This window comes from Coregonus clupeaformis, chromosome 2 (assembly GCF_020615455.1).
Source record: "Coregonus clupeaformis isolate EN_2021a chromosome 2, ASM2061545v1, whole genome shotgun sequence".
Taxonomy (NCBI): Eukaryota; Metazoa; Chordata; class Actinopteri; order Salmoniformes; family Salmonidae; genus Coregonus; species Coregonus clupeaformis.
The window spans coordinates 26,743,968-26,762,267 of NC_059193.1; the positions used below are offsets into that span (position 1 = coordinate 26,743,968).

The 18,300-nt window shown below is 42.2% G+C and overlaps 2 protein-coding genes across 3 annotated transcripts; both read left to right on the forward strand.

Moving 5' to 3' along the window:
• Positions 1-8: 8 nt before the first annotated feature.
• LOC121532383 (lipid droplet-regulating VLDL assembly factor AUP1) lies at positions 9-11,200 on the forward strand. Of its 2 annotated transcripts, XM_041838305.1 has the most exons (13): positions 9-252; positions 721-858; positions 1,190-1,340; positions 1,527-1,714; positions 4,331-4,429; positions 4,971-5,043; positions 5,325-5,398; positions 8,343-8,409; positions 8,681-8,786; positions 8,918-9,055; positions 9,698-9,846; positions 10,529-10,617; positions 10,762-11,200. In XM_041838305.1, the coding sequence occupies exons 1-13, from the start codon at positions 212-214 to the stop codon at positions 10,805-10,807; spliced, it is 1,359 nt and encodes a 452-aa protein (XP_041694239.1). In that variant the 5' UTR covers positions 9-211; the 3' UTR covers positions 10,808-11,200. The 2 variants fall into 2 exon arrangements, with proteins under 2 accessions (XP_041694239.1, XP_041694240.1); XM_041838306.1 differs by lacking the exon at positions 4,331-4,429.
• Positions 11,201-14,628: 3,428 nt separating this feature from the next.
• On the forward strand, positions 14,629-17,396 carry LOC121532425 (tubulin beta-4B chain-like). Its single transcript, XM_041838308.2, has 4 exons — positions 14,629-14,780; positions 15,552-15,660; positions 15,826-15,936; positions 16,212-17,396. The coding sequence occupies exons 1-4, from the start codon at positions 14,724-14,726 to the stop codon at positions 17,270-17,272; spliced, it is 1,338 nt and encodes a 445-aa protein (XP_041694242.1). The 5' UTR covers positions 14,629-14,723; the 3' UTR covers positions 17,273-17,396.
• The last annotated feature ends 904 nt before the right edge of the window (positions 17,397-18,300 follow it).

Sequence of the window (18,300 nt, forward strand, 5' to 3'; positions counted from 1 at the left end):
TAGTCGGAAAACGTCACTCTTCTGCTCTTTCTAGTGTTCAACATGGCGTCCGAGGTAGACTAGCTGGACACGGTAGCCAGCTACAACATGAGCTAACGGGCTGTTGCCAGTTTTACCGTTTGGAATTACTGTATACTGTTGATTAGCTAGCTAGTATGCAGGAAAGTAACCCGTGTTAATAATTTACTCAACCGATAGATTAGGCGAAATAATGGAAACTCGAGGAATAGAACAGATGTTTGACTTCCAGCGGTAAGAACAAGATGTGTTGTTGTCAAGACAAGTATCTACGTTAGCTAACTAGCAGCTAGCTAAATTAGCTTATCAGTCCTCCCATAACAAAGATTTCACATAGTATTGGCTGCTCATAATCGGCTCTGGTTACTAGCTAGCTAGGTCACAGTCTTCTTGCCGTTCATTTAGCTTGTTACGTAGCAAATTAGCCCAACATATATCAATATTGACTGTTATTAACGACGTTAGCCAACGAACTAGTTAGCTGGTAGCTTGATTAGTAGCCGTAAGTAACATTCGTTTGCTACCTAGTAACCAGCAAAGCAACATGATGCAGCTGTTATTCTTAATACGTTTAGCCAACTAACGTTAGCTGGTTTATAATCTTGCTAATTTTATAATCTGTCCCGTTGGACTCTGAATTATTATTCCTGACCATGAGCACAGTGTGATTCACATTGAACTGAAAATCTGTGTCTTAAACAGGTTGCCAAACGATGGACTGGTCCTGTTGCTGGTATTGCTTTACTCTCCAGTTGGCCTGTGTTTGATGTTACTACGAATCTTCGTAGGTGCACATGTGTTTTTGGTGAGCTGTGCACTCCCAGACAGTCTTGTTAGAAGGTAAGGGTAGTTTTGCATTATTGACTAGCTGTTGAAGGTTGACTCAGCAATATCACGTCATCATACACCATGGGCTGACTTCCTGCTTATAATAAAACTAAAATCTGACAAGACTGCAACAATTGGCTTCTCCCAATATGGGTATGCCTCAACCAAAGAAAAGTGCAAATTTGGAGGAGCCAATTGTGGGAAGTCTTGGCAGATTAAGGGGCTGTGTTCAGTATTGCAAAACATTTGGAAAATGAGTTCATGTAGTATCTCAACGTTTTCAAAACATATTCTCCTGTTTCGTGCTTACTGAATCTAACTAAAAGCTTTCTTCCTGTTCCAGATTCATTGTGAGAGTGATGTCCTCAGTCCTTGGTATGCACGTGAGACAGAACAGCCCACGTTTAAGAGACAAAAGCACAAAACTGTACATTTGCAATCACGTGACCCAGTTTGACCACAACATTGTCAATCTTCTGACCTCTTGCAATACAGTGAGTATTTTTGTTGATGAAGTGAAGCTTTTCATTGTGTTGCACTTTGAGCTCCTGGAGTTGTGCTTGCCCAACTGAACAAAGATCTTTGTCTAGAGATGCAGCTGGGTTGACTCAACCGTAGGCCACCAGCCAGTGTGTATTTATTTTGACCATGTCATGTGACCTGTCTGCTCCTCTACTCAGCCCATGCTGGAGGACTCTGCGGGCTTCGTGTGTTGGGCCAGAGGCTTCATGGAGCTGGGTGCCATATCGGGTCAGGATGAGATGGAGGAGTCCCTCAGGAGATACTGCTCCTCTCCAGGAACTCTGCCCCTGCTCCTCTTCCCCGAGGAGGACACAACCAATGGGCGCGCTGGCCTGCTCAAGTTCAGGTGAGCCATAACACACTGCAGTATTCCTGTCCTCGAGCGTATTGGGTTCTGTCTGTCGCTCTCTTTGGTTTTGAAGTTGGTTTCTTCAAACCAAGAGTATCACTGCCCCACAGAGCTGCAGATCAGTGCTTTCCATGGGGTTTATCCTGTGCATGAGACAACTGATTTTTTGTATTTGATTATATCTGCCCTCTTTGTACAGGGGAGAGTGGGGTAAGTTGAGCCAAAGGGTTAGTTGAGCAACCCTTTGTTTCTAGGAAACATACACAAAATTAATCATGTTACCAAATATTTAGGAAGAGGTCATCATTTCATGGAGTCTGTGAAGGAAGAAACCACATGGAAAAAGTGGTAAGCAAGCTAGGTCCAAAAAACAGATTTTCACAAAGTCAAATGAATTTGTGTTATAGGTTTCATGATGCTTGTGTTTAAACGATTGATGTTAACCGTTAATTCAAGGTTTCCCGAACTCTGTCCTCTGGACACCAATGGCTGCACGTTTAGTTTTTTGCCCTAGCACTACACAGCTGATTAAAATAATCAACTAATCATCAAGCTTTGATAATGTGAATCAGCTGTGTATTGTTAGCGCAAAAAACTAAACATGCACCCCATTGGATCCCGAGGATTGAGTTTGGGAAACGCTGCGTTAATTGGTTAGCTGCCGAAAATACATTTGACCTGTCATGCTTATCGGTCTATATGTTAATTTGCATTATTTAGTGGAATTAAATATTTTGGAAGCCCAGTCATTGCGCAACAAATAACTTTTCTAAATGCAATCGCGTGTTAACTGTTTTGATGGTCACGATTTAAAGAGCTATTTTTATTTCTCAATCTCAACTCGTAATTAAAGCAAGTCTCCCATTTGACATTCGAGTGCAAAGGCTATAGTAAACGGTAGGCAGACTATCAGCGCGTCAGCCACCACTTTGCAATGTGAGCTTGAGGCAGTATAATTGTTTAAAACCTGAACGTTTTACTTTACTGTAAATAATGAGGTATGTCTTACCTTGCTTCAAATTAGCCTAGTGAAAATCCAACCATAGAAACGTGGAAGCAATTATTTAATAAAGACTTCCTCATGCCATTAACCAACATTTCTCTCCTGTTCTGTTGGTTTTCATATCAACTTTCCTTCATTCGCCAAAGGAACAATCCTAGTCATATTAGCAACCCATCCTAGTTGTTGCTATTAGATTCCCCTTCTTTCTAAATTTGTAGCGAAGATTTTAGTCTCTGTCACATATGGAAACGCTCGCATTAGGTGCGCTCTTAATGAAAAATGTTTGTTCCTTGTATGCATACATAATATTTTCTGTTGGTCATGTAATTTGACTGTTTAGGATTTTTTTTTGCTGTTAATTGACCGGTTAATGAGGGTCGGATAGTCGGCAGCAAAATTGACAGAAATGTGCATCCCTAATCTAAACCAAAGTAGATCGTTTTAAGATGAATTTATTCATCAGTTGGGGTCTCTACTAGTGCTCAAACTAGCATTATGCCTTCTCCCTACAGTTCTCAGCAGGTAGCTTCGCCCACGACTGGCTCATGTGAACTACAATCCCGACGCTGTGTTTTAACGTTTAGAAACGTAAATAATCATCGCTTGCGATACGGCTTTCGAAACATATGGCCCTTATCTTTCATCAGCGAGGAAGAATCCTTCAAAAAAAAAAGATACACTTACTGTAGCAGCTTTCCACAGATCCATACAGCTATGGGTTCCTCCATCAGACACAACTACACTTCCGCTACACTTCCCAAGTTATGCTGACACACAGGTGTTCAGAGCAGGCGAGATAGCTAATTAGCACAGGTGGTCGCCTCTGTTTTCCATAAACAAGCCTGTAACATGGAGATATGGCCGTGCGGAAACATTAACCCTATAAAGGTGTATATCAATTGAACCTTTTTGTTTTTAGAAAAAAAGTTCTTGCTGATATGAAAGATAAGGTCGTTATGCTTCCAAAACCGTACTGCAAGCGATGCGTGTTAATGTTCAGACCGAGCACCGGGGCTCTTAACAAAACTTCCCGTACAGAAGACGCCTTCGTCTAATGACTCTTGTGTAATGTAATGGAACTGAGAGTCATTATCAAGGGCTAGGGTCTCTATAAGCTACAATATGAGGTCCTAAACCTAGCATGAAAATACATCCTTGTACCTGTGTGGGCTAATATAGTCAAAATGTTTGCTTTGGGGTAAGTTGAACCTATGGCTACCTTACCCCATAAAACGTATGATTACAATTTGTCAGTTATATGCATAATATTTTTTGCAATGTGTCATGCATATGAACTCAAGATATTGTATTTTTATTGTTACAGAGCAGACATCATCATGTATACAAATGTAAAACAAGCAGGAGTCTAGCGCCCCTTGAGGTTCTTGAGAGAGCAGCCAAGGAAGTGAGAGAAGGGAAGAAGTCCATTCAAGCAGCAGCAAGGGATGAACAAATAGACTGAATGACACAGAAGAGATACATTGTCAAAAAAGAACTAACATGTACCTGTGTGAAAGAGAGGCTATGATAGAGTAGCAGAGGCACACAAGGTCTTATCTGATGACATGGAGTCTGAGCTTGCTAAAAATATCAAGAATCTTGCGGAACAGTTTCATGGGCTTAGTAACGTCAAATGCAGAGATCTTGCCTACGAATTGGCACATCGAAGCAACATCCCTGTCCCAGACAACTGGTCAAGAAATGGAAGGGTAAGTGATATTGAACAGAGAGCTCTATATCTGAATGTAGGCATACATTAAAGATATACAATACACCACACCCCCATTCCATAAATTAAACTTTGACCTACCAGTACCACCACCCACTTACCCCAAGGCGGCTCAACATACCCTGACCCTATGCTCAGCTTACCCCATACCCGGGGTAAGTTGTGACGAGAACCTTTTTTGGATAAGCTATTTTTTCAAAACTGTTATGTTTACATGAATTCTGATTATTTCCAGGGATACAACATCCTGAAATATATGTACATGTCTTTGTTAGAAAAAATACTCTTTACTTACCCCACTCTCGCCGACACAAATACATTTTCTAGTTTTCCCCAGTCACCAGTAGGACAGAGAACTATTGCTATTAGCAACTTAAATGGTTAGTGATTTATTAGCAGGTGATTAGAGGAGAATCTGTCCTGAGCAGAATGCCAACACTGCTATAAGTTGCCCCTGTACTGCCCGTGTATTACTGATGCTAAGAGCTACTGAGCAAATGAACATGTTTTCTCTCCCTCAGCTCCTGGCCTTTCTCTTTGACTGACTCCATTCAGCCTGTGGCCTTGCAAGTGAAGAGACCATTTCTAGCTCTGGTAATACTATCAAAACTAAACTGCCTCTTTGTCATATTTTAAAAGCAATGTGGCATATTTAACAATATACATTTGGTGAAAGTTTTTGTTTAAAGAGTTGGGCTTTAAAAAGTTGCAGAGTTCGTCCAGTACTTGTAAAATGGTTTTGCACACCACTGGTAGACCTAATATGATTTTGTGTTGTTGATTTGTCACTATCAGTCTGAACATATTTCTGTCAGACACATGCAGAGGATTTCCTGTAATGAAAGCACTAATGTAGTTTGTTCCTCTTTCACCAGAGCACCCCAGACTCCTTTTGGTTGACAGAACTGTTGTGGACCTTTTTCGTCCCGTGTACAGAGTACCATGTAAGGTACTAAATAATTACTGTATCTTACTACTTGTCATTGTCAGGGCTCTGGTTTGACCTTGTAATAGGATAGAATTGATAACTGACAACTTTTGTTTGTCCTTAAAGTCCACTCCATTACTCATTGGAAAATTCCCCTAGAATAAGCAATGGTTTGTGCTAGATATGTGACTCTCTTGCCATTTCAGAGTTAATGTTTTGTCAGGATCAGCAGTACAGTGCCTAGTGAAAGTCTACACACTTCACATTTTGCTGTCTTAAAATTAAATCTTAAGGTATTACATTGGATTTATTTCCTACAGATCTAAACAACCTACTCCACATTTTCAAAGTTAAATAAAATATAACATTTTCCAAATTAATAATACAAAAAGATTGGTTAGGTCTTCACACCCCAGAGTTAATACTAGGTGGAAGCACCTTTGGCAGCCATTACAGCTGTGAATCATTTTCAATAAGATTCTACCAACTTTGCACAACCCTTAGGGCAACATACAGTGCCTTCAGAAAGTATTCACAGCTCTTGACTTTTTTTCCACATTTTGTTGTGTTTTTGAATGACTACCTCATCTCTGTACCCCACACATACAATTATCTGTAAGGTCCCTCAGACGAGCGGTGAATTTCAAACACAGATTCAACCACAAAGACCAGGGAGGTTTTCCACTGCCTCGCAAAGAAGAGCACCTATTGGTAGATGGGTAAACAAAAAAGCACACATTGAATATCCCTTTGAGCATGGGGAAGTTATTAATTATACTTTGGATGGTGTATCAATACACTCAGTCACTACAAAGAAACAGGTGTCCTTCCTAACTCAGTTGCCGGAAAGGAAGGAAACCCCTCAGGGAGGCCGATGGTGACTTTAAAACAGTTACACAGTTTAATGGCTTTGATAGGAGAACTGAGGATGCATCAACAACATTGTAGTTACTCCACAATACTAACCTAATTGACAGAGTGAAAAGAAGTAAGCCTGTACAGAATAAAAATATTCAAAAACATGCATCCTGTTTGCAACAAGGCACTAAAGTAACATTGGGGAAAAATGTGGCAAAGCAATTAACTTTTTTTCCCGAATTCAAAGTGTTATGTTTGGGGCAAATCTAATAAAGTATTACTGAGTACCACTCTCCATATTTAAGCAGAGTGGTAGATGCATCAGATTATGGGTATGCTTGTAATCGTTAAGGACTGGGGAGTTTTTCCAGGATAAAAAAGAAACGGAATGGAGCTAAGCACAGGCTAAATCCTAAACGAAAACCTACTTCAGTCTGCTTTCCACCAGACACTGGGAGATTAATTCACCTTTCAGCAGGACAATAACCTAAAACACAAGGCCAAATCTACACTGGAGTTGCTTACCAAGAAGACGGTGACTGTTCCTGAGTGGCCGAGTTACAGTTTTGACTTAAATCTACTTGAGAAGCTATGGCATGACCTGACAATGGTTGTCTAGCAATGATCAATAACCAATTTGACAGAGCGTGAAGAATTTCAAAATTAATAACGTGCAAATATTATACAATCCAGGTGTGCAAAGCTCGTAGACTTACCCAGAAAGACTCTCAGCTGTTATCGCTGCCAAAGGTGATTCTAACATGTATTGACTGAGAGGTGTGAATACCTATGTAGAGATATTTCTGTATTTAATTTTCAATACATTTGCAAACATTTCTAAAAATATATGTTTTCACTGTCATTATGGGGTATTGTGTGTAGATGGTTGAAAAATTAAATGTATCCATTTTGAATTCAGGCTGTAACACAACAAAATGTGGAATAAGTCAAGGGGTATGAATACTTTAGTCAAAATGCCTCAAGCTCAGTTTGGTTGGGAATCATTGATGGACAGCAATTTTCAAACCTCTGATTTGCAAGCACATTTAAGTCCGGACTGAGACTAGACCACTCAGGAACACTCAACACCTCTTGGAAAGCCATTCTGGTGTGTCTTTGGCGTTAACATTTGTGTAATTGTCCCACTGAAAAATAAAACTCTGCTTTGCTCCTGGGTATGCTCCTTTAATATTTATTTTGATCCTGACAAACTCCCCAGTCCCTAAATGTATTTCCCGTGTTATCTTGCAGTATTACTTAACGGCCGTGTTGCAAACAGAATGGATGATTTGGAGTGGATTTTTTTAACAGGCCAGTAATGTGGCGTGAATGCAATCTTCTGTATTTTAAAGTATTGGCAGCATCATGTTATGGGTATACTTGTCACTGGCAGGGACTGGGGAGTTTGTCAGGATCAAAATAAATATGAAAGGAGCAAAGTCCAAATAAAAAGTTAAAGGAAACCCTGCCATAGTCTTCTGAAAACTAAACCCTGGGATAGACCAATATGTGTTCAGTGTTCCTGGATGGTCCAGTCTCAGTCCTGACTTAAATCTGCTTGAAAGTTAAAATTATTCACAGCTGTAATGGCTGCCAAAGGTGCTTTCACCAAGTATTAACTCTGGGGCGGGTGAAGATGAACGCAATCAATACATTTAATTTTTTAATCAATTAGGAACATTTTCTAGAATTTTTCTTTCACTTTGAAAATGTGGGTTGTGTAGATCGATAGGAAACATTTTTACATTTTAGTCATTTAGCAGACGCTCTTATCCAGAGCGACTTACAGTTAGTGAGTGCATACATTTTTCATACTGGCCCCCTGTGGGAATTGAACCCACAACCCTGGTGTTGCAAGCGCTCTACCAACTGAGCTACAGGAGGCCTGAAAGAAATCCAATTGAATCCCTTTTTTATTTCATTTTAAGGCAGCAAAATGTGAAGACTATGCAAGCGGTGTGTAGACTTTCACTAGCGACTGTGTGTTATAGTCATAACTTTTCAACCAGCTTGATTAGAGGCAGAAGTTTACATAAAGGGGCAAGTTTAAGTTTACTATTACTGCTCACAAAGCTTGTAGAGACCCTGTTTCGTTTGACTTTCACAGATGGCTCCCCCCTGTGTCAAGACAAGATGAAGAGTCCCTTCAAGATTTTGCCAACAAAATCCAAGAGGTATAAAACCTTTGGTCTCATTCTAATTTTTACACACTTGTTCTGCAACGCCTTCTGTTCCCTACTGCACACATTGTATCAAACAAAACCAGTACCGGTATGCATCTTATTGAAGGATAGTGCATATTGCAAGTTATCACATTGACTGCCCTAAAGAACCCAATTCCAGGATCTGAGCTTGTGATATTAGAAAATTCACAGTGATATGGAACACTAAAGCAAGTGGTTATTCTATTGTCCTCTGATTGGTCTTTGTGCTGTCCATTTTCAGCTCCTAGCCACTGAGCTCGGCGTGGTCTCGACACAGATTACCAAAGCAGACAAAGCCGAGCATGTGAAAAGGAAACGGCACATTGCACCGCGCACCACAACCTCAAGTAAGAGAGCCCTGGAGAAACCTTCCCTGACAAAGCCACTCCTACAGCATGGTCTTGGTGCAAGTTATGCTCACTTGGAGGGTGGTTGGGACCATCAGTAATGGTTTGTATTTACTACTGTCTGTATCCAGATCTTGGTGCCAGACCACGTTCTCTGGGCTTCGTGGTCCGCAGCTCTGGGGTGGAGGAGCTAAGGATCAGCAGGATGGCCCAGCAGGTGAAGGAGGTTCTGCCTGACATCCCCCTCAGCATCATCACCAGAGACCTTGGTACGCCAACCCTTCATTTTCGCTTTGCGTTTCCAGTGCAGTGACAGAGAATTTGGAATGGTGACGAGCAGTGCACCAATTCAAGTCCTATATTCGCATGTGCATTTCATTGAAATGGAGTGGTAACACTTGACTTGACACTGGGATGAATACAGGAGCAGATTTCAGGAGCGAGACACCCTCTTTTTGACTGATGACTGATATAAAGGCCTGTACGTGATAGGACTATCTGGCTTATATGATTATGATGGTCATAATGCTTATTGACAGTGTCATAAAGTGTATTTTCTACAAGTTATTTAAAATCTGATGAAAAAACATGACAGTAAAGAGTTAATTACAACAAAGGATTTAAGGAACAAACTTTCAAACGAAAGGAAACTTCTTGGCAGGGAAAAAACTAATTTGACAAAATGTGGGTTTAAACACTCTTATGTAGGTGTCATAACCAGCCATAAAATAGTGCAATATATGTCACAGCAGGTGTAAATATATGGGTCATGAAAGTGTTATAACCATATTATGACATGGTTATGACCGTGGGTGTCAAGTCAAGTGTTACCAATGGAGTTTGCATTGGCAGAGAAAAAGGCACAGTAGCATGCAGCGTTTCCCAAACCTTTTCCCTTACCCTTTTTGCAGTGCAAACCAACTGCGTGGACACCACTATCACTAACCTGCTGGAGAGCACTGAGGAGTTCCCATTGGTGGCCCCAGGCGGAGCCACGTCTGCACCAGGCCCATCCTGGAGGTCCCTCTCCTTTTCTGCTGCACCCGCTCCCACCATTAAGGTTTGCCAATCATCTAAATGATGTCTGTAGTCTACACTGAGTGTACAAAACATTAGGAACACCTGCTCTTTCCATGACATAGACTGACCAGGTGAATCCAGGTGCAAGCTATGATCCCTTATTGATGTCAACTGTTAAATCCACTTCAATCTGTGTAGATGAAGGGGAGGAGACGGGTTAAAGAAGGATTTTTAAGCCTCGACAATTGAGACATGGATTGTGTATGTGTGCCATTCAGAGGGTGAATGGGCAAGACAAAAGATTTAAGTGCATTTGAATGGGGTATGGTAGAAGGTCCCAGGCGCACCGGTTTGAGTGTGTCAAGAACTGCAACGCTGCTGGGTTTTTCACGCTCAACAGTTTCCCGTGTGTATCAAGAATGGTCCACCACCCAAAGGACATCCAGCCAACTTGACACAACTGTGGGAAGCATTGGAGTCAACATGGGCCAGCATCCCTGTGGAATGCTTTCAACACCTTGTAGAGTCCATGCCATGATGAATTGAGGCTGTTCGGAGGGCAAAAGGGGGTGCAACTCAATATTAGGAAGGTGTTCATAATGTTTTTGTACACTCAGTGTATATTACCTTGCTCGCAAAGTAATTGAGGTACCATCTTGCTACGCTATTATATTTATCAGGAGCTTGCTGTATAGTCAGATTTTGTTCATTTTGACCCATAGCCTGCTGCCAAATCTTTTGGGAAATCACCAGTAGACCGACGCATGTCCCTACAAGAGAGGAAGGAGGCCTTGTATGAGTTCGCAAGAAGGTGAGATCAAACGCTGCAATTCAGTCTTGGATTGATTTTAATTTCAACCACCCATAGAATTGACACATTTGACCCTACATTTTACACTCAGTCGTTGTTGTCCACCTGTCATCTGTTAGTTGTTCCCGCCTTCCTTTCCTCTAGACGCTACATCGAGAAGCATGGACTGGAGCAGGATGACAACCACTGAACAAGATCTGATCGCTGGGAAACGTGTTAGGAATGACAGGCGTTAAAATCAAATAATTGTACAGGAGTGTATGGAGAGGAGAACAGAGGATAGTTTTTGTTGAGCCACACGTACTGGAGGAAAACCTTCTGAAGACTTCAATGGATTTTTTTATTTGCTTGCATGGCAATCATGCATGTCTTTTTTGGTTTCTCCCTGCAAAAATATTATTTTGATAACAATTTGTATTAAGACCCAGTGACCATGATGGCAGAGGGGATGATGAAACAAAGGCCATCTTTCTCTGCTTTCAGAGAAGGCACATCAGCTCTTAGGTTAATTAGGATTCGACAGTATGTGTTTCTGCAGTATGAACTTTTTAAAGTGAATAAAGTTCATAATTTATAAATGCAAGAGATTGTCTTGACTAGAATCACAATTCCAGTATTCATCTTTGGATGTACCCTGGCATGAATCAATTAGTGCTAAGCAGCATTAAGTCATAAAATCAAATTCTACTTCAGAGTAAATACATGTGTATAACTGTTGGGGATTGTCAAGTCAGAAACCCAACTATAACAAACTCTGATAAGCAACTGCATGCTAGGGTTAGGTTTAGAATAAGGGTTAGGTTAAGGTTAGAGTTAGTAAATAGTTGAAATGTTACTGATAGTCTGTAGAACATCTACAAATAAAGTGTTGGCAACAAATGTTTAATAGTCAGATGAAATAACACAACTGTGAAAATGAGTTATGCTTGTGTAGGCGTGGCCTATGAATGTCCTACTGCCTCTGCCCTGTGGCCCAGGGTTTGTTGCGCAGTGAGTATATCATTAGCGTCTGCACAGCAGGATCATAGGGTCGAGACCCGCTTCAGCTGTTCTCCCTCGCTCTCCTACACTTGTTTGTGAAGTAGGCCACTAACACAATACATCACCGATAGTCATCTGCTCCGCTATGGGCCTGGCACCGCGGCAGTATCATGTCGTATGTACAGTATCTCACAAAAGTGAGTACACCGCTCACATTTTTGTAAATATTAGTATATATTTTCATGTGACAACACTGAAGAAATGACACTTTGCTACAATGTAAGGTAGTGTGTACAGCTTGTATAACATTGTAAATGTGCTGTCCCCTCAAAATAACACAACACAGCCATTAATGTGTAAACCGCTGGCAACAAAGTGAGTACACCCCTAAGTGAAAATGTCCAAATTGGGCCCAAAGTGTCAATATTTTGTGTGGCCACCATCATTTTCCAGCACTGCCTTAACCCTCTTGGGCATGGAGTTCACCAGAGCTTCACAAGTTGCCACTGGAGTCCTCTTCCACACCTCCATGACGACGTCACAGAGCTGGTGGATGTTAGAGACCTTGCACTCCTCCACCTTCCGTTTGAGGATGCCCCACAGATGCTCAATAGGGTTTAGGTCTGGAGACATGCTTGGCCAGTCCATCACCTTTACCCTCAGCTTCTTTAGCAAGGCAGTGGTCGTCTTGGAGGTGTGTTTGGGGTCGTTATCATGTTGGAATACTGCCCTGCGGCCCAGTCTCCGAAGGGAGCAGATCATGCTCTGCTTCAGTATGTCACAGTACATGTTGGCATTCATGGTTCCCTCGATGAACTGTAGCTCCCCAGTGCCGGCAGCACTCACGCAGCCCCAGACCATGACACTCCCACCACCATGCTTGACTGTAGGCAAGACACACTTGTCTTTGTACTCCTCACCTGGTTGCCGCCACACACGCTTGACACCATCTGAACCAAATAAGTTTATCTTGGTCTCATCAGACCACAGGACATGGTTCCAGTAATCCATGTACTTAGTCTGCTTGTCTTCAGCAAACTGTTTGCGGGCTTTCTTGTGCATTGTTAGAAATTGCGTAATTCAAATCTGGTATTGGAATAAGAATCAAGAGATCTTCAATCCAAGCTTAATTTATTATATGCAAAATGTATGTATGATAAGTATGAAGGTTCGTATATACGGGTCCACTGAAATACCTCGCAGGGCACTCAGAGAACTAAAACATTGTTTACAGGTTCTTTCTCAAATACTCTGACAGATAGTTCCCACCTCTTCTGTTGGCCAATCAGAGTAAAGGACTGAGTGTGGTTTAGACTTTACTCAGCCAATCCGTTGGCGCATGGGTTGGTCCCAACCCCTCTGCGCTCCACTGTTCCCAGGCATAAGTTGCTATCATAATAACCTGTGGAGTCAGCACCCAAAAGACTGTACGTTCCTACATCCAAGGACGGTTCACAGACAACGGTTCACAGACAACAAAGAGGCAGTGTTCGTATCTGTAAGAAATACAAGTCTTATCTGTCCTTCTCCTAACGTTCCACACATGAATCACAGCCTGCTATGTGAAACAATCCATATCAGTACAGTTCAAACCTATGCTCCTCATTAATGCATTCCTTCCAAGCTATTCATCACATACAGATCCAATTATGAGAAAAATAGAACCCAACAGCATCATCTTTAGAAGAGGCTTCCTTCTGGGACGAAAGGCTGACCCCACCACCCCTTCAACCTCTGCAGCAATGATGACAGCACTCATACGTCTATTTCCCAAAGACAACCTCTGAATATGACGCTGAGCACGTGCACTCAACTTCTTTGGTCGACCATGGCGAGGCCTGTTCTGAGTGGAACCTGTCTTGTTAAACCGCTGCATGGTCTTGGCCACCGTGCTGCAGCTCAGTTTCAGGGTCTTGGCAATCTTCTTATAGCCCAGGCCATCTTTATGTAGAGCAACAATTATTTTTTTCAGATCCTCAGAGAGTTCTTTGCCATGTTGAACTTCCAGTGACTGGTATGAGGGAGTGTGAGAGCGATGACACCAAATTTAACACACCTGCTCCCCATTCACACCTGAGACCTTGTAACACTAATGAGTCACATGACACCGGGGAGGGAAAATGGCTAATTGTTCCCAATTTGGATATTTTCACTTAGGGGTGTACTCACTTTTGTTGCCAGCGGTTTAGACATTAATGGCTGTGTTGTGTTATTTTGAGGGGACAGCAAATTTACACTGTTATACAAGCTGTACACTTACTTCTTTACATTGTAGCAAAGTGTCATTTCTTCAGTGTTGTCACATGAAAAGATATACTCAAATATTTACAAAAATGTGAGGGGTGTACTCACTTTTGTGAGATACTGTATGTATCTCATAATCAAGGGAGAGGGAAGGGAGGAATTCATGATACAAAGAATAGTGTTATTCAAGTAGTCTGAGATTTCAGCCTGACAGTGGTTAGTTTAATGTTACAGACTGTAAAAAATAACATTTGATGTGGAACCTTTTAAAGTGAACAATGAAAAATGATTTAGCCTGTAACTCTTATAAATCAGAAGACTGTCTTGAAGATTGCATATAATGACTTCAGCAAGAGGGCAAACATATAAAATAACCTAGGCTAGGTCCCTGCCTTACGCCTCCACGAAGATTGACCGAATCAAAGGTTATTGATAATTTATCCCTTATTAATGTTATTAATGGAGATATGTTTCGTGATGGAAAAATTCAGATTGAAGGCATTGAATGCTGAAAACTTGAACGAATGAATTCTGTCGAGATGACATGCTAGACTTTCGATAATGTCATAAACCCAATGCCATTTACAATCTGGCGGCTTTAGTGTAGGCTACTGTACTTTTATTCTCACTTCATTCTTTATGGTCCTATAATATTCATTTTATTACGACACGTGATATCGTAGCATTTCTGATCAGAAATCCACCAATCACGTCGATAACAACGCGGGTACTGGGACCAAACGGACCAATAGGATTGCTATAAATTGAAGCGATTTTGGAGCGTGACCTAACAAATTTACTCAGTGCGCAACAGATTGACGATTGTAGTCGCTCAGAGAAGGAACTCTTTGAAAGTAGACTGATTTTATTCTACTAATAAAATGAGGGAGATTGTTCACTTACAAGCTGGGCAGTGCGGTAATCAAATTGGCGCAAAGGTTTGTACACTTTAGGCTTTTAAAGCCATGTCTTTTGATTAGGTTTAGAAGTATGATAAAAATAAACATCTACGACCACGATGCCTCGATATATTGTATTTCATGGTCTTTCAAATTGTGGCCGAGAAAATGGCTATTTACAATTTAATCTCTTGGATTGAACACAATATGCGGACCCTTTGTTCTCGGTTAGATCAATTATTGTTTGGCGGAAAATATCACATCTTCTTGATCTATTATTATTTTCCTTCCCGTTTGTTCGAACAAGTTAAGTGATTTTTAAGATGCGTCAACTTATTTTTAACGGGGGAAACCTTCAGCTGATCGATGCAACGAGTGTAATTGAAGGGTGTTGGCCACCCCGCGTTGGATCAGCGCGCGCAGTTGTAATATGGCGGGTTGTCTTGTTCAGCCGGGTGCGCCAAAACCGGCTCGCGCTCACTGCAACTATATTAGTTTTATGTTTTAGTGTACATATGCTTATTTATTGTCAATGTTGTAATACATTGAGCACTATTTCATGTTTTATTTTAGCATTTAACAATAAAGGACAAGGCAAAAATTCGACGATTTTTAAAATGGTGCCAACTTTGGAAACTCCATTTTGTTTTCAGCACTTGGCGCAAGGAAGCAAAAACTTTTTTTTTTTTTTTTTATAAATTCAAAAATGGCTTGTTTGCTTTCATTTGTATTTAATTCGATTGCAGCCGTAACTGAATTGACTACATTAGTGAATTTTCAGACTTCTTCCAATACTTGCTTTGTCTTTAGTTCTGGGAGGTGATAAGTGACGAGCATGGCATTGACCCCACTGGAAGTTACCATGGGGACAGTGATCTTCAGCTGGAAAGGATTAATGTGTACTACAATGAAGCTTCAGGTGAGTTAGGTTGTGTGACGTCATGATCCACGTTGGTCTGGTAAATCTGGCAATTGTCCTACTCCAGCTACACAACATTGATGTCCTAGTTACCATAATAAGCCTGGTACAATGGGTTTTGAAAGGATTGTAATTTATTTTAAGTACTCTGTGTTGACATTTCAGGTGGAAAGTATGTGCCACGTGCAGTACTTGTGGACTTGGAGCCTGGGACCATGGACTCTGTGAGATCTGGACCATTTGGTCAGATCTTCAGGCCTGACAACTTTGTCTTCGGTAAGAAACTGTCTTGGCAGTTTGACCATAAATCAACTTGGAAGTGGTCTATGTGCCTGGATTAGTTGCATGTTACTACAGTACACCTTAATTACCTGACTACAGTCACCAGAGACAAACTGTTGGCATTGGTTATTTAAAACAAAGGGTTTCCATGTCACTTAATTTGCTTTGTCATCCCTGACTTTAGTGTTTGCACAATCCATCACTAGGGCCCAGTTTTTCCATAACATCTCATTATCTTTACATTGACGTCATACTTTTGTCCGTTCCAGGTCAGAGTGGAGCTGGTAACAACTGGGCCAAGGGCCACTACACTGAGGGCGCAGAGCTGGTTGACTCTGTCTTGGATGTAGTAAGGAAGGAGGCTGAGAGCTGTGACTGCCTGCAGGGCTTCCAGCTCACCCACTCCCTGGGAGGTGGAACTGGCTCTGGCATGGGCACCCTGCTTATCAGCAAGATCCGTGAAGAGTATCCCGACCGCATCATGAACACTTTCAGTGTGGTGCCCTCCCCTAAAGTGTCAGACACTGTGGTGGAGCCCTACAATGCTACCCTCTCAGTCCACCAGCTGGTAGAGAACACAGACGAGACCTACTGCATCGACAACGAGGCACTCTATGACATCTGCTTCCGTACCCTCAAACTCACCACGCCCACCTACGGAGACCTCAACCACCTGGTGTCTGCCACCATGAGCGGGGTCACCACCTGTCTCCGCTTCCCCGGCCAGCTCAACGCAGACCTGCGCAAACTGGCAGTCAACATGGTGCCTTTCCCCCGTCTCCACTTCTTCATGCCCGGCTTTGCCCCCCTCACCAGCAGGGGCAGCCAGCAGTACAGAGCCCTGACAGTTCCAGAGCTCACTCAGCAGATGTTTGACTCTAAGAACATGATGGCGGCCTGCGATCCCCGCCACGGCCGCTATCTCACCGTGGCCGCAGTCTTCCGCGGGCGCATGTCCATGAAAGAGGTGGACGAGCAGATGCTGAACGTACAGAACAAGAACAGCAGCTACTTCGTTGAATGGATCCCCAACAACGTCAAGACTGCAGTCTGTGACATTCCTCCCCGTGGCCTCAAGATGGCTGCCACCTTCATCGGCAACAGCACTGCCATCCAGGAGCTGTTCAAGCGCATCTCTGAGCAGTTCACAGCTATGTTCCGCCGTAAGGCTTTCCTCCATTGGTACACCGGAGAGGGCATGGATGAGATGGAGTTCACTGAGGCAGAGAGCAACATGAATGATCTGGTGTCTGAGTACCAGCAGTACCAAGATGCCACTGCAGAGGAGGAAGGAGAGTTTGAGGAGGAGGGTGAAGAGGAGTTGGCTTAAGTTGTTTTTGTTCTTTCCTTTTAAGACCTCAGTTTCTTTTTCATACTTCCTGTGTCTGGCAACTTTCAGCTGTACCTTATTTTTGTTTTGTTCACTTGCAATAAAATAAATGTAGTTAAACCAATTTCTCCATTTTGTTTGTCTTTCCGTAAGACATGGGTAATGTAAAGCAAGTACACTAAGTGAAGCAAATAGTAATTTCTTGGAAATTCATAACTTGTTGGAAAATTCCATGGTTTGTGATTATCACATTTAACTGTGACTAGCGGTCGAGACAATGGTGTCTACAGTGCATTTGGAAAGTATTCAGACCCCTTGACCTTTTCCACATTTGTTACGTTACAGCCTTATTCTAAAATGACATAGCAAAAACAGGTTTTTAGGTATTTCAGTGAATTTCTTAAACATTTACATAAGTATTCAGACCATTTACTCAGTACTTTGTTGAAGTGCCTTTGGCAGCGTTACACCCTCAAGTCTTCTTGGGTATGACGCTACAAGATTGGCGCACCTGTATTTGAAGGGTTTCTCCCATGCTCTGTCAGGTTGGATGGGGAGCATCGCTGCACATCTATTTTCAGGTCTCTCCAGAGATGTTCAATCCGGGCTCTGGTTGGGCCACTCAAGGACATTCAGAGACTTGTCCCAAAGCCACTCCTGCGTTGTCTTGGCTGTGTGCTTAATGTCGTCCTGTTGGAAGGTGAACCTTTGCCCCAGTCTGAGGTCCTGAGCGCTCTGGAGCAGATTTTTATCAAGGATCTCAATTTACTTTGCTCTGTTCATCTTTCCCTCGATCTTGACTAGTCTCCTAGTCCTGCTGTTGAAAAACACCCACAGAATGATGCTGCCACCATGCTTCACCGTAGGGATGGTGCCAGGTTTCCTCCAGACGTGACTCTTGGCATTCAGGTCAAATAGTTCGATCTTGGTTTCGTCAGACCAGAGAATCTTCTTTCATGGTCAGAGTCCTTTAGGTCCCCCGATTGCTCAATTTGGCTGGGCGGCCAGCTCTAGGAAGAGTCTTGGTG

What these genes read in the sequence shown, in the direction of transcription:
- LOC121532383 (XM_041838305.1), top strand. Translation starts at nt 212, where the DNA reads ATGGAAACTCGAGGAATAGAACAGATGTTTGACTTCCAGCG. An exon ending in ACCGCGCACCACAACCTCAA is followed by an intron (nt 8,787 to 8,917) that starts GTAAGAGAGCCC and finishes GTCTGTATCCAG; the next exon opens with ATCTTGGTGCCAGACCACGT. An exon ending in TTGTATGAGTTCGCAAGAAG is followed by an intron (nt 10,618 to 10,761) that starts GTGAGATCAAAC and finishes CCTTTCCTCTAG; the next exon opens with ACGCTACATCGAGAAGCATG.
- LOC121532425 (XM_041838308.2), top strand. Translation starts at nt 14,724, where the DNA reads ATGAGGGAGATTGTTCACTTACAAGCTGGGCAGTGCGGTAATCAAATT. An exon ending in GTACTACAATGAAGCTTCAG is followed by an intron (nt 15,661 to 15,825) that starts GTGAGTTAGGTT and finishes TTGACATTTCAG; the next exon opens with GTGGAAAGTATGTGCCACGT. An exon ending in GCCTGACAACTTTGTCTTCG is followed by an intron (nt 15,937 to 16,211) that starts GTAAGAAACTGT and finishes TGTCCGTTCCAG; the next exon opens with GTCAGAGTGGAGCTGGTAAC.